The 22,775-nt window shown below is 44.3% G+C and overlaps 2 protein-coding genes across 10 annotated transcripts in view; one reads left to right on the forward strand and one right to left on the reverse strand.

Moving 5' to 3' along the window:
- Positions 1-16,356, reverse strand: part of GMEB1 (glucocorticoid modulatory element binding protein 1) — a 33,227-nt gene extending 16,871 nt beyond the window's left edge. Inside the window, exons 1-6 of one of the 9 annotated variants that reach the window (XM_045782008.2) lie at positions 15,433-15,709; positions 12,119-12,193; positions 8,464-8,620; positions 3,242-3,354; positions 2,416-2,540; positions 1,290-1,393 (exon numbers count right to left, since the gene is read on the reverse strand). In XM_045782008.2, coding sequence (XP_045637964.1) covers positions 1,290-1,393; positions 2,416-2,540; positions 3,242-3,354; positions 8,464-8,591 — 470 coding nt within the window. In that variant the 5' untranslated portion in view covers positions 8,592-8,620; positions 12,119-12,193; positions 15,433-15,709. Of the gene's footprint in view, positions 1-1,289; positions 1,394-2,415; positions 2,541-3,241; positions 3,355-8,463; positions 8,621-12,118; positions 15,710-15,807; positions 16,011-16,261 lie in introns of those variants that run through there. The other 8 variants (XM_045782007.2, XM_045782005.2, XM_045782010.2 and 5 more) reach the window with 8 other exon arrangements.
- Positions 16,335-22,775, forward strand: part of TAF12 (TATA-box binding protein associated factor 12) — a 52,272-nt gene continuing 45,831 nt past the window's right edge. Inside the window, exon 1 of the mRNA XM_045782016.2 lies at positions 16,335-16,469. The gene's annotated coding sequence lies outside the window, so the exon portion shown is untranslated. The remainder of the gene's footprint in view (positions 16,470-22,775) is intronic.

A 22,775-nucleotide genomic window follows, 5' to 3' on the forward strand; every position in this document is an offset into this window, starting at 1 on the left:
AATGTTGCAATAAACATCTTTATGCCTGAATTTCTACAAGCACTATAGACTCTTCTTAGGACACATTCCTTAAAAAGAATTAAAGGCAATGGGTAAGATGTTCTTACATCATGATACATGTTCTGCGAGGAACTTTCCACTCCTGACCACATTTTAAAATCCATCAATAGGTGAGTGCTCAAGAAATACCAATTAATGTTAATCTTCTCCAGAGGGGGGGAAATTATAATAATAAGTTTGCTGCATAAAGATGGGGGTGAGGGTATTACACATTCTGAAGTTTATTTCTGTGGTACAATGATGGCACGGATTGCATTCACTGAGTATGATTGTTACTTATCAAAAGCACCCTCTATTTTACCAGATTATCACAGAATTTGTCAGTCAGCCTATACTTCGTGGTCGGCACACTTCCTCAGCACCAGGCTTAGCCCTGCCTGTGCTTGGTGATCTCAAGTACTATTGTCATCTACTCCCGAGCTTCTCTGCCCAGAAAGGATCCTAACACCCTGACATCAGAAAAAATTTGCCCTAGATGCTGGGAAGAGTTAATTTAATTTAATCTTCCTTTTCTCACAGGGATTTTAAGAGCTAGCTGATGAAGGTAAATACATGGATTGCTCAAACCAATTCTTCAGAGGAAATAAAAATTTCAAATTAAAGAGAAAATACTGAATTATCTGTATTCTACCATGATTAAGTGCCCCCAAAGTCAGTTGAAAGGTATGTGCTGAGGGGTGGGGCAGTCGGTTAAGCATCCCACTCTTGGATTTGGCTTAATTTTGGCTCAGGTCATGGTCTCAGGGTCGTGAGATCGAGCCCTGCAGCCAGCTCCACACTCCTTGTGGAGTCTGCCTACGGCTCTCTTTCCAGGGGTGCCTGGGCGGCAAAGTCAGTTAAGTGTCTGACTCTTGGTTTCAGCTCAGATTGTGATCTCAGGATCATGAGACCAAGCCCCGCAATAGGCTCTGTGCTCAATACAGAGTCTGCTTGAGATTCTCTCTCCCTCTGCCTCTGCCTCTTCCGCTCATGCTTTCTCACTCTCTAAAATAAACAAGTAAATCTTAAAAAAAAAAAAAAACTCTTCCCTCTCTCTCTAAAATAAATAAATCTTAAAACAAAACAAAACAAAAAGGTAGGCGCTTGTTTTCTTTTTAATTAATTAATATATATATATTTTTGGTAATCTCTACACTCAATGTGGGGCTCTGAGATCAAGAGCTGCATGCTTTTCCAACTGGAAGGTGCTCTTCCAAGCACCCTCGTATGTGCTTGTTATTAAAGCTCACCTGAGCATGATTCCACCCAGACGAATGGCTCTCTTCCAGTCCTTTAGGGTGGACTTGCCAGCCAGATGAACAAAATGCTTGGGGCTGATCAACTGATCATTGAACTAAAGTAAAAAGAAAAGTCCAAAAGAACCCGAGATCAACTTAGGCAGGCCAAGAGAGAAAGAAAGGTAACTCTACTTGTTACGTATGAAAAATACCCAGATGGCATCTTAAGTCATAGCCTTGTGTCTTCCAGCCTCCTGCCCTGCTGTGCCAGAGAAGATGATCCTTCTCTGGGCACACTGCCCTGTCCTAGTACAGAGCTACAGAAGACAGGAGGAGGATCGGAGATTAATATACTGATTAATCAACATCTGAAATCCATTCATGCCCTAAATCAGGCACTTGGGTCCAATGTTGCAAAGGCTGTTTAAATAAACTGAAGTAACCTATCCAGCCCTAATGACAAGATTCAGGATGAGGCGGAAAGAATAAGTAACATAGAAACCACTATCACTGCAGAGCCTCAAAACTCTGTAATCCTTAATGATTCTAGGATGATGCCACTGATGGTGACTACTATCTCTGGGTACAGCTGTGGCTACCAATGGAGACAGGATAAGCAATTATTTCCACTTTGTGCTCTCATGAATACTTATTTTTATCAGTAATAATTTTCAATAAATTCTAATATAATGCACACTCCCATAAGGCATTTTACATATATTACCTCATTTCATCTGCTAGGCAACCTTACAGTGTATGTGATTATTCATATTTTAACATATGAGCCTCTGAAATTAACTTATTCAAGGTCATCCAGTCATAGAGATGGGACTCTATTCATTCATTCAACAAACATTCATGGATAAATATGCCAAGCATCATTCTAGGTGTTGGGGATACAATGGTGAACAAGACAAACAAGTTCTCAGCTCTTACAGAACTTATATTCTGCGTGGGATTTGAATTCAGGTCAATTTCACTCCAAAGTCCTTATTTTTTTCTGTGACACCATAGGGACTATAAAGCCACAAAACTGAAAACATTGATACGGTAGACAAGAGAGAAGACGTACTGAAACTATACTCTTTGAAAACAAGGAGCCCCCAAACAGTCCCCAGTAAAGAGAAAAGACAATTACCTTGACACACTTCACATTTATTCCTGGACATACAAACTTCTTCCAGAGGAGAATGGCTTTGCTCTCCCCACAAGTTATGGGGTAGGCAATTTCCATATCCTCATTTGCTTCTATAGTGCTTGCATCTGAAAATGGAAAAAATATCAGTTATTTATTGAACACTTTTCCCTAAAAGCTTAATTCAAAAATCTCTAGTCTCTTGGTTCCTCTGAGTAGCTAACTGTTCACTTTGGCTGGTATTGTTTTGAAATCTTCTGGAAGACGTTTGGCATAACAGCTCTCTTACCAAGCTCACACTATGTGCCAGACACTGTCTTATGTGCTTTCACATGCTTAATCTTATTTAGTTCTTCTAACAAGCCTGTGAGGCAGTGATTGTTTCCAATGTATGTAGGTGGGACTTGGAAAGGTGAAGTGACTTTCCCAAGGACACACAGCTAAGAAGTGCGAAAGTAGGATTTAAACTCAGGTTTGTCTAATTTCAAACTTTTCTTTTAGCTTCTTTCCACTGACTGCCTTCCAATCAACACCTCGTAAATCCTAATCAGCATCTTCCCTAGAGACAGAATCAACTTTGAGGCTCCAATTTCTTTGTGGAGTTTTTGTAGATGAAAAATCTTTTCAGTACCCTAGCAAAATGATGTTAAATAATTAACTGACGGGCCTAGCTTTAGTCAGTGGTGTCTCTAGATGCACCACCATCAAACTGATGGCTACAGCACTGGTAGGGCACACTGGGCAGGGGGGACAATATAAGGCACAAAAGGCAAGGAATTTCAACCAAGGAAGCTAACGTCAAAGATACTAGAATAACAAAAAGACTTACCAATCCCTTCTTCAATTTTGTGAATCGTGTGAGTTTCTACTGCCACAACTGCCGTGTTGTTCTCGGACCCAGGTTCATAAATCCTGTTGTAAAAGTGTCCATCGATAAACAAACTACATAAATCATGAAAAAATTAATATTCACAGCATGGGGTTAAGAAATTTGTTATAAATTATCTCAAAAGGAATAAAATAAATATACTTTACAACTCTACGTTAGTGCTTTGACTAGTTCCCCATTGTATTTAAGCTCCAAGTTGCCCAGGACTGCTTAGCAGCTACTACCATGGACAGGAATCAACAACTTTCCTCACCTCAAAGGAAAGTTCCTCTTGCTACTGTCTTTATATCACCACTTGTTACTGTTTTACACTAGACTTTCCCCTTCATAACTTTAAATGCTTATGACATAAAATGTTGCTTCAAGTATAAGATTAAGTTATATTACAGAATTATCCTAAGAAGACTAAAAAGTAATACATTGGACAGTTCAAGACAGGAAGAACCCGGGGCACCTGGGTGGTTCAGTCAGTTAAGCATCTGCCTTCTGCTCAGGTCATGACCCCAGGACCCTGGGATTGAGCCCTAAGTGGGGCTCCTTGCTCAGTGGGGAGCCAGCTTCTCCCTCTCCCTCTGCCTGCCGCTCCCCCTGCTTGTGCTCTCTCTCTCTTGCTCTGTCAAATAAATAATAAATAAAATCTAAAAAAAAAAAAAAAAAAGGCCATTGACCATAGAAACTGATGTCTTTTATTGGAATCTAGGTACTTTAGTCTTTTTTACCAGTTCAGCATTTTTCAAAGCATCATAACCAAACTATTGACATGAGCAGAGCCTAGTTAAAAGAGAAAGAGAGAGAGAGAGAGTAACTAGCATTAACTAGAAGTATCACTTAGGGAAAGTCTCTAAAATGCTTCTACCTTCTGTGGTACCTGGGTGGCTTAGTCGGTTAAGCATCGGATTCTTGATTTCAGCTCAGGTCACAACCTCACGGTCGTGATACTGAGCCCTGTGTCAGGCTCTGCACTGGGTGTGGAGCCTGCTTAAGCTTCTCTGACTCTCCCGCTCTCCATGCCCCCTTCCCTTTCAAAAAAATTAAATAAAATGTTTCTACCTTCTAAGAAATGGGCTCAGATAACCTAATAAAATACACTAACAATCTTTAATTTCTATAATAAACTTCATGTATTAATTATTGCATTTTTAAAAAAGATTTTATTCATTTATTTGAGAGAGAGCACAGAGGGAGAGGGAAAAGCAGACTCCCCACTGAGCAGAGAGCCTGGCATGGGGCTCAATCCCTGGACCCTGGGATCATGACCTGAGCCGAAGGCAGATGCTTAACTGACTGAGCCACCCAGGCACCCCCCCTGCATCTTGTTATTTGAAAACACTGCCTGAATGATATCCCTTGTATTAGTGATCACCCACCCCCAGGGTGACACCTTTCGCACAGACCTCTGCTCTGAATTTCACACCAGGATACAGTTAACTGCTAAATGAATAAATGCATTTGAATGTCCCATAGGACTTTGTTGAATTCATTATGTCTAAAATAACCAAGTTCTCTTCCCTCTCCCAAACTAATCTTCTTATATTTCCTATCCTTGTTAATGGCACCACCAGCACTCTATAGCCTAAGACAGAAGCCTGGGAATTACATCAGATTTCTCCCTCTTCCTCCTCCTCAACTCCCACGTACTCAGCCACCAAATCCTACCAGATGTATCTCCTTAACACCAGCCAGCCTCCCTGTCTCTTTTTCCACTGCTACTGCCTTAATTCAGGCTGCATCATCTCTAGTCTGAACTAGTCTCCTTGCATATACCTGAGCTTCTATATTCCTACCAGCGATCACATAAATCCCTCCTTAAAACCCTTCAAGACCCCTCTACTTGCTGTTACAATAAAGCCCCAAATGCTTAACAGGATATTTAAGTTGGTCCAAGATCTGGCCCCTGGTTTCAACTCTCCCTAAACCTCACTTTATAATCCAAGCCCTAGCCACACCAAATTATTTGTGGTTCCCAGAACTGTCATCTTTCACACCTTCCCTCTTTGCTCTTACTTCCCCCTTTCCCCAGAACATCCTTCCCCATATATTTGTTTGTTTAAAGATTTTATTTATTTATTTATTTATTTATTTATTTATTTATTTGAGAGACAGCACACTAGAGAGAGCGAGTGTGCAAGCACAAGCAGGAGAGGGGGGGAGGCAGAGGGAGAGGAAGAAGCAGACTCCCGCAGGGCAGAAGCCCCATGCGGGGCTCGATCCCTAGGACCCCAGGATCATGACCTGAGCCAAAGGCAGATGATTAACCAACTGAGCCACCCTGGCACCCCTGTTTGTTTGCTTTTAAGATTTTATTTTTAAGTAATCTCTACAACCAATGTGGAGCTTGAATTTATAATCCCAAGATCAAGAGTTGTGTGCTCTGTTGACTGAGCCAACCAGGTGCCCCTCTATTTGTTTTTTAATGAGTAGCTTCTATGATGCTTTTCCTTCCACATCAATCCCTCCAGTACCTACTTCCTCCTTTGTGACCCAACTGTACTTCAGGCTTTTGTCAAAACACAAGTAACACTTAAAATTATATGTTTGTTTAGCTGCCTGCCTCCCCTTGGGCATAGTCTATGAGGCCCCCAAGAACAGAGATTACGTCTTATTTATTTATTCAATTTTGTATGACTAGTGGGTCTAATACTAACTAGAACATGGCAAAGCACCCAGTAAGTGGTTGGTCAGTGAATGAGGATTATGATAAACATGAGAAACCACTGCTTCAAGTAAGTTCAGTAAACTCACTCTAAATTGACCAATATGTTCAAAATCCCTTAAAAGAAGAAATTCTTATTTATACGTAATTTCAACAACCAGTAAATTGCACTTGCGGTAGGAAGTAGGGGCACAGTCTATAAACAAGGTTTTATCAAGAAAAAATTTTCTGGGGTGGCTGGGTGGCTCAGTCAATTAAGTGTCAGACTCTTGATTTCAGCTCAGGTCATGATCTCAGGGTCATGAGATTGAGCCCCATGTCAGGCTCCATGCTGAGTGTGCAGCCTGGTTGGGATTCTCTCTCTCTCCTTCTGCCCCTCCGCCCCCCGAACACAAGCTCGCTCGCTCTCTCAAAAAATAAAATAAAAATAAATAAATAAAATATAACTAGAGAAATCAACTGAGCATTGATTGGCAGGTATCTCAAAATCAGTACCTGAAAATGTATCACTAGCTCATATGGTAAATTCAGTGTAAACAGTAGGTTGGGGAGTCAATATGTTGTACAAAGATGTCTATAACCTAATCAAGCAATGAGAGGCTTCCAGAAAAACCAATGTCATTTGGAAAATAAAAAGACACACACACAAAATAAGTCAACTAATCTTCAAAATAATTAAGTCTCTAAACAGTTGAGAGTGTTTTCTGTCTCTAGGAAGGATAGAATAAGTGACAAATGGAGAACTTTAGGAAAGGTAGAAGAAACAGTGACTCCAAGAGAAAGTAAAGCTACCAGGCACTAAAGAATCTACTCTTTAAATCTTCCTCATTACCCTTCCTCAAAGGGTAACAACTGCAAGTATGTATGTATGTAACGAATGAAGTTCCCAAACAAGTGAATTTGAATAAGGAAGCATAATCTTTTGGTGCCAATAAAAATTCTAATCACTCTATCCACTACATGTCAGTAATTATTTTTTCTTAAGATTTTATTATTTATTTTTTTAAGTAATCTCTACACCCAACATGGGGCTTGAACTCTCAACCCCAAGATCAAGTGTCACACAGTCCGACTGAGCCAGCCAGGCATCCCATCAGTGCTTATATCAACTTTCCCTTACAGATCTTAGAATATTTCCTTCAATATTCAGAAATGTCAGCAAACTATGGTTATATTTTAAAATCTAAAAAGTCCCCACTTTTACAAGATACATACTAATGTCTGGGATTTGCTTCAAAAAATTCAGCAGTGGGCGGATGTAGGGATGAAATAAGACTGGCCATGTGTTGTGCGATAACTGTTGAAGTTGGGTGATAGGTGTGTACATGGGGGTTCATTACAATATATTTTTTTTAATTTTGGGGTATATTTGAAATTTCCTATACTAAAAAGTTTAAGTTACCAAGAGAGGTTAACTGCCTTTTTCTGTAAGTGTCTCACACAAGGTATATTACTTAGTAGATTGACATTGGATTGTGTGTTTGCCCAAGAACATTTTTTTTTTCTTTCTCTCTCCTTTTTTTTAAGGAGGCTCCACATTGGGTGTGGAGCCCCATCTGGGGCTTGAACTCACAACCCCGAGATCAAGACCTGAGCTGAAATCAAGAGTTGGATGCTTAACCAAATGAGCCACCCAGGCACCCCCTTTTATTCTTTTTTTTTTTAAGTAATCTCTACACCCAACATGGGGCCCAAACTCACAACCCTGAGATCAAGAGTCACATGTTCCACCGACTGAGTCAGCCAGATGCCCCAAGAACATTTCTAATCTTATGAAGAATTTTTTATACATTCCTCAAGATAAAATAACTACCCCTTCCTTCTCTGTTGATATAATTCTTATTTAAACTTCAAGACCAATTAAAAAATCTTATATCTTCTTTCAAATTCAGAGTGATCCTCTGAATTCAAGCTACTTCCTAACCATGACGCTCAGTACTACTTAGATTTTGCCACGTAAATGACCTCTTTATTTACATATATGTATTTTGGTTTGCACAACTAGACTGCAAGCTCCATGATGGTGGGAACCATGTGCTATATTTCTTCCAATGCTTTGTAATACATTGTAAAATAGTACGTTGTTGATATGTATATTTTGATAAACTAAGTTTGATTAATTTACCCATTCCTTAGGGTCCAGACCACTTCTGGTAGGAAAACTTTTGTAGTTGCCCTGCCTACTTTCCTCTAACTACACTGTCTTTCAGTAAACATGTACCAAGGCCCTGTGCTAAACAGTGTGGATCAATAGGAGGAGGGAGCCATGTAACTTACCCTCAAAGAGCTTAGAGTGGAGAAGAGGGAGAGAGACAAGGACACAGTTAACTGTTGTAATAGTATTACAATGACGAATACAGCACACAGTACTTTATAAAGATGACAACTGAGCCAGCTCTGAGAGATTGATGCTGAATGTTTCCTACTGCTAAGCAATCATACAGTTATAATTTCCCCACTCTTTAAACCTCCCAAATTTTTCAGAAGATCCAAATCTCTAGTCACTTACCCTTGCTGCACAGGCTGTAACTGCAAGATCACTTGGGTTTTAGTGTCTTCAGGGTTCTCTCCTTCATTTCCTTCAGTGGGTACCACAACCACATCCCCCACTGGAACACTCACTTCCGCATTAGCCATCTTTCACATGAAGTCAGATAGCTGGGCTGCTGTCAGAAACAAGAAGCACCAGTGACCTGGTCTGGTTTGAAAAGATGGCAATCATAGGAAAGGAACACCAAGCTAATTATGACTACCAATTCCAAGATGGTGCTCCTCTGAAAAGGACGGGAACTGTGAGAAGGGGCTGACCTAGGCTCTGATCATTCCAGAAATGCCTTAATACTCACTTGCTGATTTAGGCTTTCTTAGGATATGTGATTCACCCAGTGTTGTACCGGAGCCTGCTTTTTTTTTTTTTTTTTTTTTAAGATTTCATTTATTTATTTGAGAGAGGGAGAGGGAGAGCACAGAGATAGAGTAAGAAAGAGAAGAAGACTCTCTGATGAGCAGAGAGCCTGATGCAAGACTCGTTCCCAGGACCCTGAGATCATGACCTGAGCCGAAGGCAGACACTCAACCAATTGAGCCACCCAGGTGCCTTGGAGCCTGCTCTTGAGAACCGATTATGCACGTCTCTTCCCAGCTCCGAGTTCAGTGACATCAAACTGGTAGCTTGAAATCAGTGACGCTGGGAGTATATACACCACAGAAATTGGCAAGCACTACAAATCTGGGTATTTCTTTTTTCTGGAGAACTGATTTACAGCACACCACTAGTGCACTACAGCACACCATCCCAAACAATAAGCTCCTAGAAAGTAGGAATCATCTATTTTCTTTGCAACCAGCCATTACACCTCACCAAGTGCTCTGTCCTTTGTGAATTACTTAATAAGCATACGCTAAACAAAATAAGCTGTATAGGAAGAAAAATGATTTGCATTGTGTGGTTGTTAAATAAATACTGAATCCAACTGTATGTCCGCTAGGAACTTCTACTTCTTTGCTGCAGACTGAATGGAGAGATGATCTTGCCTGACGTCTCCCTTGCAGACTTGCTGGGGAAACCAGTATCCAGCACCACGTTCTCCTTGACTCTAATGTATTTCAAAGCATCATCCCAATTTTAATGAAAATTCTGAGGGCCCCAGGGTAATCTGCAGGGGTTAGTTCTCACAGTTGCAAAGAAAGGAGTCACGTAATAGAGTATAGGTAAGAGCACTGTGTTTACTTAGATATGTGAGATGATTAGGACATGCTGATCAGAGTAGGCACATGATAGATGCACATTTGAATACGTGCGTGGTAGTCAGACAACTGAATCCACATCTCGGCTCTGCCACACTTGTTTGCCTATAATATGCACAGTCAAGCATGGCACTCAGTCTCCCTCATCTGGCCCCCAAATAGTTTTCCAGTTTCATCTGCAACTGTAATTCCCCAAGAACCTTAAGTGCAAGCCATACCAGCCTCCCCCTGTACTCTGAATGTGCAACATGGACCTTCGGGTTTCTATACCTTTGTTATTCCTTAAGCCCAAACTCTCTTCTCCCTCATCAGCTTCTCCCTCCCAAGGCCCAGTTCAAAGCCCACGCCTCCACAAAGCCCCTGCCAAACATTTTCTTTTCTACAGTCCCCCAACACTTGGTTAGTAGCTCTCCTCTAACGATTATCACACTATGCTTTGTAGTTAACTGAACAAACCTCTGTTTTCATAACTGAACTACACTCTCTATGAGGTGCTGCTGCTGTTTTGTTTTTTTAAGATTTTATTTATTTATTTGACAGAGAGAGAGAGAGACAACCAGCGAGAGAGGGAACACAAGCGGGGAGTGGGAGAGGAAGAAGCAGGCTCCCCGCGGAGGAGCCCGATGTGGGGCTCGATCCCATAACGCCGGGATCACGCCCTGAGCCGAAGGCAGACGCTTAACGACTGAGCCACCCAGGCGCCCCGAGGTGCTGCTTCTTTATTTTTTTAATTTTTTGGTATTTTTAATTCTATGAGGGCAGGTGTTGCTTCTTTATAAAGCCTGTCTCCCACAGCCCTGTTCATCATGGCAATGACACGTTGGTTCAATCAATTTTTGTTTGTATTTGACCTACTTAAAATTCCTTACATCAGACTTAGGCTTCTGCCTTTGATGATTCTCACGTTCAAACTTTTTTCCTGAATGCTATACCTCCTGTACCCAAAAGCCTCTTAAAATTTAACTTGTAGCCACCTTAAACCAAACTCATATTCTCTCATAAACCTGTTCCTATTTCCTGCGTCTGTAAATGGCACTATCCTCTACCTATTTTCTCAAGCCAGAAACTACAGTGTTATTTTTCATCCTTCTCTTTCTAAATCCAATCAACCACCAAATCCTATCCATTCTATCATCTATATTTCTCTTTTAACCATCCCCCTTTCTCCATCTGTGCTGCCACCACCATATTCTAAGCCGCCATACTGTTACCTGAATTTTTCTAGCTGCTTCTCATCAGTATCCTAATCTCTGGTCTTGCTCTCCACTCCATTATCTACAGAGCCAACAAAGTAATCTTACTAAAGGCCACAGGCCTTTTCCCCATTTCAGAATCCTTCAGTGGATTCCCTTGGCTATTAAAGTGCAAGCATCTTAACAGTGCTTATAGAATCCTCCAAATCTGTCCCCTGTCCACTGTGCTAGCCTCATTTCTCATAGTTCTTCCTCTCACATTGTGGGCTCCTGTCGTGAATTTCTTTCAATTTCTCAAACATGCCATATATCCTCACCTGAGCCTTTACACTTGTTTCCTCTACCTAGAATTCTCTTTTCCTTCCTTTTTGGCTAGTCACTGCTAAACTTTTATAACTTATTTAAAACATCATTTCCTGGGATGACTGGCTGGCTCAGTCGGTAGAACATGCAACTCCTAATCTCAGGATCATGAGTTCAAGCCCCATATTGGGCATAGAGTTTACTTAAAAAAAATAAGTAAAATAAAATAAATATATATATATTCACACACACATACATACACACACATACATGTTCATTCACAGGGAGGCCTGTGACTCCCCTGACTAGATGTAAGCTTGTGTTCTTGCTCCCTTAGAACCTGCTGAAGCACCCCTGTCATAACCATTACCCCACTTTGTCAGCCTCTCCTCACCAGACTGCATCCTGGGAGAGCAAAGATTGCTTTTCTTTTTCTTTTTTTTTTTAAGATTTTATTTATTTATTTGTCAGAGAGACAGCCAGCGAGAGAGGGAACACAAGCAGGGGGAGCGGGAGAGGAAGAAGCAGGCTCCCAGCGGAGGAGCCTGATGTGGGGCTCAATCCCATAACGCCGGGATCACGCCCTGAGCCGAAGGCAGACGCTCAACGACTGCACCACCCAGGCGCCCCCTGCTTTTCTTTTTCAACACCTCCCCCGTGCCTAGCTCAGTACCCAGGACACAGGAGTAAATAAATTGTGTTCAATATCAGACTTCTATTTACAAAACTGCCTACCTAAAATTTTCCAAGGAAAACTGGCACATAACAGTTATGTAATAAATTTTTGTCCAGTGAATGACTTGCCTTGCCCTAAAAGACTTCTAGAATTTTCTACTTTTCTAAATTAGGGGATACAGATTTATTTAGGCAGCTAGACTAAGCTTATTGCCTGTCATTATGGCCAGTTCAACAAATACTTACTGAGTCTCTACTCCACATCAGGCACAGAGTTAGGCTCACTGGATATGAAAAGGGACAGTATCTGCTCTTAAGGAACTAAAGAAGGAAAAGAGATGCATGACATTGTCATATAGTAGAGAAAAAAATTAATTGCAAGATACTACAGTACACTATCTGAACTTCTGTAAATTAAAAGTTCAAAAACTAGGAATAGGGGCACCTGGATGTCTCAGTCAGTTAAGCGGCCCCCTCTTGATTTCAGCTCAGGTCATGATCTCAGGGTCCTGGGATTGAGCCCTGCAATGATTCGAGCTCAGAGGGGAGTCGGCTTCAGAATTCTCTCTCCCTCTGCCCCTCCCCCTTAAATAAATAAATAAACCTTAGAAAAAATAAAACTAGGGATAAAAAAGAGAATCACTGGACTGGTTCAGCTGGCTGCCAGCAATAGAATCAAAACAATTAGGACCTTGGAGTCTAGAAAAAGACAAAAAGGGATATGACGAAGCATACAAATGCTATCAAATCCTAGAATAACTGAACCAATAGATATCTTCAAAGCTTGAACCATAAAAACGGAGCTTGAATGAAAAGAATCACAGCCCACATTTGTTTGGACACTTATTGTCAAGCGCTATTCTGTTACTATTACATATTTAATGAATTTAAAAGATGTAAACTTTAGCATGTAACAAACTTACGGAATTTATTATTTTAAAACAGTGGTTTACAATTTTAAAAATAGCTTAAGTAAATAAATGGGTTAGAGGAGAATTAGAAGGATGCTTCTAGTTTTAACCTTCTACCCTAAGGTTGAGTCCTCTCTACAACACTCTGAATAAGTGGTTGACTAACTACTTGATTAATACTTCTTCAGTGGGAACTCATATTTTACTCCTTAGCCCTCCCACACCTTGGAACCCAAGAGGAATGTTCTCTAACCTTCTGAGTTTATCTGAGAAGGTAATTATAATCATCCACAATATGTCTCTCAGTGTCAGTAAGAGACAGAAGGTCTGATCCAACATGGCAATTCTTACATTCTTTAGAGAAGCAAGTTTTGAGCCTCTCTTATTACCCTAAACACCACATTCCTAACAAGTAACCCGAAACCAGCTCTACAGACTACACTGGCTAACTGCAAGGTCATCTCTTTGAGGTGAGCATAAACTGAAAAGTAGCTCTTGTTTATAGCAACAAAAACTCCTGAGGCAAGATGACTGAGTTGCTCCTTTGGGTATTTCAGGGAAGGGGCCTGAGAGTATTCATTGTGTAATCACACAACACTCTGTAATTCTCGGGAAACACACATAAAGGAAAGATGTCAAATTTATGTGAAAAGAATTATTTTGTAGTTATTTTCAAAGACAAAAACGATACCTTGAAAGCAAGCACATGAATACTCACACGAGCTACTAAAAAACTAAACAAATGACATCTGACCTACTCTGGATTAAATTCATTTTTTGTGTTCGGAAAACCAATGTTTCTTGTTGTTGTTGTTGTTGTTGAAGTAACCTCTGTGCCCAAAATGAAGCTCAAACTCATGACCCCAAAATCAAGAGTCGCAAGCTCCACCAACTAAGCCAGCCAGGCACTCCTGAAAACTAATGCTTAAAATGTGGCAGGATTATGAGTGTCACAGGACTGCAGGAACATCAGCGTTCGTAGTTGAAAAGGAATAAAATAGCAGATACCCTGAAATTTTCTTACCCCAAAATGTATTTATTTATTCCATACTGTATTGTAATTTTCGTAGACTGTGTAGTCTTTTTTTTTTTTAAGATCTTATTTGGGGTGCCTGGGTGGCTCAGTTATTGGGCATCTGCCTTCGGCTCAGGTAGTGACCCGGGGGGGTCCTGGGATCGAGCCCCGTGGGATACTCCTTCTCCCTCTCCCATACCCCCGACTTGTGTTCCCTCTCTCGCTGTCAAATATATAGAATCTTAAAAAAAAAATAAATAAATAAAGATCTTATTTATGTATTTGGCAGAGAGCACACGTGGGGCATGGATGCATGAGTGGGGGGAGGGACAGAGGGACTGTGACCTGAGCCAAAGTCAAGACGCTTAATGTACTGAGTCACCCAGGCGCCCCAACTCTGTAGTCTATTCTTAAGAAATTTCCAAGTTAGGGGCGCCTGGGTGGTGCAGTCGTTAAGCGTCTGCCTTCGGCTCAGGGCATGATCCCAGCGTTCTGGGATCGAGCCCCACATCAGGCTCCTCCGTTGGAAGCCTGCTTCTTCCTCTCCCACTCTCCCTGCTTATGTTCCCTCTCTCGCTGGCTGTCTCTGTCAAATAAATAAATAAAATCTTAAAAAAAAAATTTCCAAGTTAAAACTTTATTACTTGAGGCCAAAACGCCTTGATTTTTTTTCCTTCTTCATTCCTGCTCATGCATTAAGTGATCCAGGGCATTATCGAATGTAATAAAGCCAAAACAAATGAAGTTCGGGGTAAGTCACGTACTGGAGACTACTATATAGGTGTTTGGGGAAGCAATGAGATAAAAGTGTTCTTTGAAGGATCATCGCACTAAAACCTAGGAGACTTCTGCTTAGGGCAAGACCAATTCAGGGCCCAAGCTAACCCAATGAAGTTAAGTACAAATTAGCTATTTGATATGTTTGTTGAAGTAAATATGAATAAATGGTTGACTAACGACTAATGAAAAAGTCATCGTCAGATCTTAAGTATCCACAATTGATAAAAAGCTGATAAATTACGGAAGACAGTTCAAACATTTAATGAAAAAGTCCTCCAAAAGCACTTTGGTAACCATTAGCAGAGGCAAGGGAGAAGAAAAGAATCCCTCCGTGAGTCTGGAACGACCTGATCCTCCCACTCCCTAATCCTCCAGGTTAGGGAGGAATCCCATTTCTTGGTTCTCCTAAACAGACACCAAAAAGGCCCCTTCTGTGTCTGGTAAGAAGTACTTTTGAGATTTCTCTCATCTTAAGAGAATTCAGACCTCCTCCTGTTCCTCGGATAGTCAAGCCTTCCCGGGATCCGTAGGTCAAGGCTTGACATGCCTAAGTCTGGTGGATCACTCTCCAGGACCCTCAAGTAAGATTCTGCTGTCATCGTTCCTGCCCCTCAGGAGACACCTGGACAAGTCCCCTGTCATTTCTGAAAGTAGAGGTACTCTAAGCTTCTTCCCCTCAACAATCTTCTCTCTGGTCCTCAGAAACACGGGTTTTCCCATCCCCTGACACACCAGATCGTCCTGTTCTCTACCTACATATCAGAAGGTACTCAATCTCTCACTCCCTCACAGGTTTGGACCCTTCCCATTCCTACTTAAGAAGGCCCTGAGGCGTCTTCCTACCGCCCCCTCACCTCCGGAAAGGCAGGGGCCTGCTCACTTTCCCTGGAGCTCTTCTTCCTCGTCCCCTGCTCCCACTACCCACCGTGTCGCCACGCCTTCGGAACAGCACCTGCCTCTTTTCCCCTGGACTGAAAGGCCGAGGCCTCTAACGCGCCCCTCGGGTGAAGCTCGGGCCTCCTTCCCTCAGCAGAACCCACTCTCTGCTCTTGCTCCCCCGCCAAGCTTCCGAGGGTCTCCTCCCGGGCGGGGACCCAGGCTTCCTTAACCTTTTGTCCCCCCCAACCCCCTCACCCCCCCCCCGCGGCCCTGGCCAAGCGCGACCCAGGCCCCTCCCCAGCTCCGCGTCGACGGGCCTGCTGCTCCCCGGGCCCCGCCCCTGGGGATACCCCGAGATCCCCGGACCCCTCTCCGGGGTCCTGGGCGTCCGGGCCTCTCAGTCCGGAGTGGCTCCGGCCCCTCCGGGCCCCTCAGCCTAGGACTTCCGGGGCCCTCGGTCTGGGGGCGCGGGGCCCCCTGGCGCCCCGCTCGCCGGCGCCCGCCGCCCTCGGCCAGGGGCCGAGCCCGGGCGGCGCGGCCGGCCGCGCTGGGGGCGGCCCGGCTGCTCGGGCGGACCCAGCGGCAGCGTCCCCCCACCCCCCCGCGGCGCCGCGACGTCCGCTCGCTCCCCGGCGGCGGCGGCGGCACGCACAGGGCGTGGGGAGGCGCCCGCGGAGGCAGCAGCCCCCCGCCCCCTGCGCGCCCGCCCGCCCTCGCCGGCCGCCGCGCGGCCCCCGCGCCCGCCCCCCCGCCCCCACCCCACCCCGCGCCCGCGCCCGCGCGCCCACCCCTCCCCCTCCTCACCGTCTCCGTCGGGCGGGCGGGCGGCGAGCGGCCAGGGCGGGCGGGCGACGGAGCATGCGCAGAGGCCGCCACGGCCGCTACTGCCACCGCCGCCGCCAGGCCGGGCTTCAACACTTCCGGCCGCCGCCGCCGGCGAGCTGGCGCCTTAAAGGGAACGCGTCCTTTTTGCGGGCCCCGCGGAGGATGAACCTCAGCCGGAGGGATTTGAGTGAGTCTTTACCTGAGCAGGGGTCTTCTGCTCTGGAGAGTCACTATTGGAAAGGGCCCTGGGGACCCTAATAACGCTTCTTCCCCCACTTCACAGTAAGGAAAAAGAGGTCTAAATTAAAGATTCACCTCATCCACAATCAGGAACAGGACTCGGTCTCTCGACTCCTCTGGAGGACTGCCCATTTCACCTCCTCAAATCCAGTTTTATGGAGCTTACATATTACAGACCTACATAAGTTATGCCCAACTATCAATTCGGAATCAGAGATCTGGTTGAGTATAGAGTCAGTAACTGGTCACGAGTCTATGAGCAAGCTGCTTGCATTCTCTGAGCCACGCGTGTTTGCCAAGCCTTGCCTGGTTGTGAGGCTATGGGTTCAAGTCTTCTTCGGGGGCGTTATTAACAGCTCCAAGCCTGTATGTCGCCTAAGGCATACGGTTGTTGTTTGTGCTAAAAGAGATGATACTTGAAAAGTGCTTAGGAAAATTTCTAGAGCCAGTAATAGTAATTAGCAAGTATTAAGACCTTTCTATATGGCTAAGCGTTGGGGAAAATGCTTTGTCTCCTATAATATTCCCGGCAACCCTACTACGTAACTTTTTTTCACTCCCGTTTTACAGATTAAAAGCAAAGCACAGGGGGCACCTGGGTGGCTCAGTCGTTAAGCGCCCGCCTTGGGCTCAGGGCCTGCTCCCAGGGACCTGGGATCGAGCCCCGCATAGGGCTCCCTGCTCCGCTGGGAGCCTGCTTCTTCCTCTCCCACTCTCCCTTCTTGTGTTGCCTCTCTTGCTGGCTGTCTCTCTCTCCGTCAAATAAATAAAATCTTAAAAAAAAAAAAAAAACTAAACAAAACAACCCCCCCGGGGGGGGGGGGGCGGGCAAGAGAAGTTAATTCCTCAAAGTCACATAACCTGTAAATGGTAGAGATGGACAGGATTTCAATTCAGGCACTCTTTCTGCACAGTCCAAGGCTATCACTGCCGAGATGGTTGCTCTCCTTATTAGGAACAAAGGAGGTGGTGGTGTGAGGCACTTTTTGGAGGGGGAAGAAGAATTGCTTCCCCATCTTGCCTCCTGTGAGTCATCTCTCTGTTGGATGTCCCATCCACCATGAAGAGGTGACAGGAAGTCTTACAAGTTCTTGATGCAAGGACAGGCGAGGAGACCCAGGAGTCAACAATAGAACTGAATTCAGGGGCTCAGGGATGTTGGCCAAATCTCATCTTCCTTAAGCCTTGATTTACACATCTGTAAAATAGAGATGATTTTCCCACTGTGCCCACCTCTCCAGGCTGTTTCCAGGATCAAATGAGGAGATGTAGTACCCACATTAGTATCTGTTCTTACGCTCAAGGACTTACACATTATCAGGTGACTTTGAATATAACGGGGGCTGGTCAGGACTGGAGTCTTGACCTATGTGAACTGTTCCATAGTGGGACCATCTGTATCTTGATCATGCATTGAACATTCACTGTACATTTACCAAAACTCTGTCCTTGCCTTCCAGAAGCTTTTGGTCCACCTTCTTCAGACACAGAATTGTAAACATACAGGACAGTACAGTGTGACAGATATTATCCTAGAGATATAAACTAAGCACTGAACAAGTTCAAAGGTCTCTCCCTGGAGAATTCCTGAAAAGGTTTAGAGAGGAGGGGGTATTTGAGCCTGGTCTCAGGGATGAATCAAAGAGAAAATGGTGAAGAACATTCCAAAAAGTACAACGTGTGCAAAGATAAGGGAGAAGTGATGGGAATTGGGCTGAAGAGGGAGGCTAGACCCAAACGGTTGCCCTAAGGAGTATGGAGCTAGCCTGCAAAGGCTGGGGACCCAAGGAAGGTTTAAGTTCTCTCCATTTGCACTGCTAATACCCAGCCCAGCCCACAAGACTTGCCTGGACCACTGCAGTTAATTTCCTAGCACTCAGCCACACTACCCACCTCACCTCCAGATGCCATTCACCCTACACACCTAGAGGGAGTAATCTTTTGAAGAGATAAAGTCAAACGTGACCTTCCCGTGAAAAACTTTTTAATAGCCTCCCATTGCACTTAGAATAAAACCCATTCTCCTCCCAGCACTACCACCAGGGCCACCAGGCATGATCTTCCTGCCCTCCTCTTTTTGCCCCTCACTCGCTGTGCTCCAGCCATCCTGGGCTCCTTTGTGTGCTGGGAACCCCCTTAGGGCCTTGTCACTAGCTCTTCCCTCTATCTGGAAAGCACCTCCCTCAGGTCTTCAGAGCTCATTCTCAACCTTCGTTCCTCACAGGCCTTCCCCTGGCTCCCAACCTAAAGTGGGGTTCCCAGCCACATTCTTTTCTATCATTGCTGCCCCCCAGTTCCATCAGGGCAACTGTCATGCTCATCTGGGGGACCATTCCAGGGCAAAGACCACCTCTGAGAGAACTCCCCTCCCCATGCCCTACTTTCTCTCAGTCCTCCTGCTTATTTTGATAGCAATCCCCACAATCTGAAATCCCCTAGATCACTTAGCTATCTGGGGTCAATCTGTATCATTTACCCCTCATAGTATTTAGAGCAGAGTTTGTGCATGGCAAATGTTGGTTGATTGACTGAGGGAATGAATATTCAGAAAAATTATAAGGTATGGACTGGGGAGGAGAAAGACCAGGAAAAGCAAGCTATGTTGGTGAGACTGCTATGATCATCAAGGCAAAAGAGAGAGGGGACCTCCTGCGGGACAGAGCCAGAACACATCCTCAGGGTGCTGATGTGCTCCAGACAGTTTCAAATTGGAAGCAACAGGTGTTAGTGACCAACTGGATGTGGGGGGTGAGGGAAAGAATGAGACAATGATGACTTCCCAGGGAAGGGACAAAGCAGGAAGAGTTGATTGGGGTTGAGGGAAAGTGGAAATGATGAGTCGGTTTGGACTTCTTGAGTGTAAGGTGTTTGAGGGACGTCCACATGACGGTGTTCAGAAGGAAGTTGGATTGACTTGTCCCAGACAAGAGGCCAGGGCTGGGATCTAGAAGCTGTCACATGGATGGTATCATACAAGCAGAGAATGGATGAGGCCACCCAAGAAGAGTGTGCAGAGAAGGAGGGGGCTAGATGCCCAAACCTAGGGAACGTTAAGCCGAGAGGAACCCGCCAGGCCCAACAGAGGTGGTCAGAAAAGTTAGGTTCCTGGACAGAGGGGAGAAACAAAGCCCAGAGGGCAGGCAGAAAGTTTACACAAAGGGGAAAGCACCAACCACGTCTGATACTGCAGGAAGCTCTGGCAAGGAAAAAGGAGAAGCCACTGGATTTGGCAACTAACTTCACTGCTGATCCTTGCAGGGTGGGGTCACCTCCGAGGTTGGGGAGGAGGCCGGATTGTTGTGGATCAAGTAGTAAATGGGAGGAGAAGTGACAGAACCAGCCAGTGGAGACAATTCTTAAAATTTTTTCTATAGGGGCCCCTAGGTGGTACAGTCGGTTAAGCAAACAACTCTTGGTTTCGGCTCAGGTCCGGAGTCCTGAGATCAAGCCCTGAGTCAGGCTCCACACTCAGTGTGGAGTCTGCTTAAGACTACATTGCCTTCTCCCCCTGCAGCTCGCTCTCTTTCTAAGCTAAATAAATAAATCTTGGGGCGCCTGGGTGGCTCAGTTGTTAAGCGTCTGCCTTCGGCTCAGGTCATGATCCCAGGGTCCTGGGATCGAGCCCCACATCGGGCTCCTCTGCTGGGAGCCTGCTTCTTCCTCTCCCACTCCCCTGCTTGTGTTCCCTCTCTCACTGTCTCTCTCTGTCAAATAAATAAATAATAAATAAATCTTTAAATAAATAAAGTAAAATAAAATATTTCTATAGAGGAGTGCCTGGCTGGCTCAGTTGGTAACAGTGTGACTCTCAGGGTTGTGAGTTCGGCCCCCATGTTGGGTGTAGAGATTACTTAAAAAAAATTTTTTTTAAACTTAAAGAACACTAATAAAATCTTTAAAACAAGTAAAAAATTTTAAAAAATAAATTTGTTTGACAGAAAGAAGGAACTAAGACATAAAGCAATAAGATGATTAAGAGGAAAGAAAGTCATGTGAAGGTTTTCCTTTTTTTATTTTTTCACTTGTTTTTCCTGTTAATTACACATTCACTATAGAAAATTATAAAGTGCATAAAAGGATGGAGAAGCAGAGGAAAAAAAAACTAACATATAGGATATTTCCTTTTGATCTTTTTTCTTTTTTTAGATTTTTTTTTTTTTTTTATTTTATTTATTTGAGAGAGAGAGAATGAGAGAGCATGGTGGGGGGAGGGTCAGAGGGAGAAGCAGGCTTCCTGCTGAGAACTCAGTCCTGGGACTCCAAGATCAGGGGCAGTCCCTTAAAAGCTGAGCCTCCCAGGTGCCCCTGATCTTTTTTCTATGCATTTTTTCCCCTTTACCTGGATGAATTATCTTGAATGTACAATTCTGTGTTACAGTTTTTTCCCCCACTAAACACTGTTTCCTAAGCACTGAAAGGGATTTTTCTTCTCCTTCTCCCTCTTCCTGTTCTTTAATATGAGAGACATTTGAGTGGCCAGTCAGCTTCTGTCCTCCCCTCCCCTTGGGGTCTCTCTGATTTTTGAGCAGACAATTTTGTTTGGGAGATAATTCCTTTCATTGTGGGTGAATAAAAAAAGCTGAACAATAGAAAGATCAAAAATAACTTTAGGGGGCAGCTAGCAGAGTTAGGAGAGGGATGTTCAAGGCACCCAGGCCCCCTTGGGGAGACTGTGCGGGCTGGATGCAGGACTGCAGTGGCTGCAGTCAGTTTGGAAATAGCAGGGGAGAGGGAGGTGGGTGGGGGAATGGGGTCGCTGGGTGATAGGCATGAAGGAGGGCACTTGATGTGATGAGTACTGGCTATTATATGCAACTGATGAATCACTAAACTACCTCGGAAACTAATAATATACTATATGTTAATTAATTAATTGAAATTAAAAGAAATAAAAATAAAGCAAGGGAGCTGAGGAGTGCTGATGCCCTGGTCTGCCAAGGGCCTACTAGCTGCCACAGACTGCTCTAAGCATTTGAGAGCTATACAACCTCCCAGGTCCTTTTATTAGCCCAGTTTAACATGAGAGGTTAAGAACTTGCTCATGTTCACACATCTGTTGGTTGGCTCAGTTGGATTTGAACATAGGCAGTTGGGCTCCAAAGCCCATGCTCTTGATTAATCCCTTCTACTACGGAGCTCCTAATCCTCCCTGCACACAGAATCACTTGAGATTTGACAAAATACCTATACCAGGGCCCCACCCCAGATGAAGTCAGAAGAGATCTCTGAAGATAAGGGCACCTGGGTGGCTCAGTTGGTTCAGCATCTGCCTTCAGCTCACGTCATGATCCTGGAGTCCTGGGATAGAGCCCTGCGCCAAGCCCCTGCTTCTCCCTCTGCCCCTCCCCTTGCTCATGCTCTCTCTCTCAAATAAATAAATAAATAAATAAATAAATAAATAAATAAATAAAATCTTTTTTAAAAAGATCTCTGAAGATAGAGCCCAGACATGAATATTTTCTAAAATGTCCCTAGAAGGGGTGCCTGGGTGACACAGTCAGTTAAGCATTAGACTCAGTTTTGGCTCAGGTCCTGATCTCAGGGTCATGGGATTGAGCCCTGCACCAAGCCCAGCCTTGGGCTCTGCACTCACTGCGGAGTCTGCTTCAGATTCTCTCCCTCTCCCCCTCCCACTGGTACTGTCACTCTCTCTCTCTAAAATAAATAAATCAATCTTAAAAAAAAAAAAAAAAAAAGTCCCTAGAAGACTCTAATGGCCAGCCAGGTATAAGAGCCAATCTAATCCTCAGTTGTATTAACTTATTTAATTCCCACAAGGTTGGTACAAGTAGAGTTCCCATCCTGCAACTAGGAATACTGAGGCTGCATAGTTGGCAAGTGGAAGAGCCAGAATCAGGTCTCTTTACCTCAGCCTGGGCTATGGCCTAACCATTCTGATTTCCCGAGCCTAGCTGCTCATCAGATTGAAACGGAAAGAAACAAACATTGCTCGAGCCTCTTCTCTGAGTCTGCCACTGTGCTAGGAGCTTTCCTATAGATGACATTCCAGGTAAGGAGTGTTACCCTCATTTTCTAGAAAAGGCAAGACAGGCTCAGTGAAATTAAGTGGTACACTTTGGGTTGCAAGGCTGAGAAGCAGCTGAGCTGCTACTTCCAATGGGTCCATCCAAAGTCCAGACTCTGTCCCAGGACATTTCCCCCTTCTATGGTATCACCTCCTGCCTGTGCCAGAGGTTGAAATCAGTGTCACCAGGACCAGGCGTTGAGCAGATCTACTGGGGTTAGACCTGCT

This window comes from Ursus americanus, chromosome 33 (genome assembly GCF_024610735.1).
Source record: "Ursus americanus isolate L20-20 chromosome 33, mUrsAme1.1.p, whole genome shotgun sequence".
NCBI classification, from domain to species: domain Eukaryota; kingdom Metazoa; phylum Chordata; class Mammalia; order Carnivora; family Ursidae; genus Ursus; species Ursus americanus.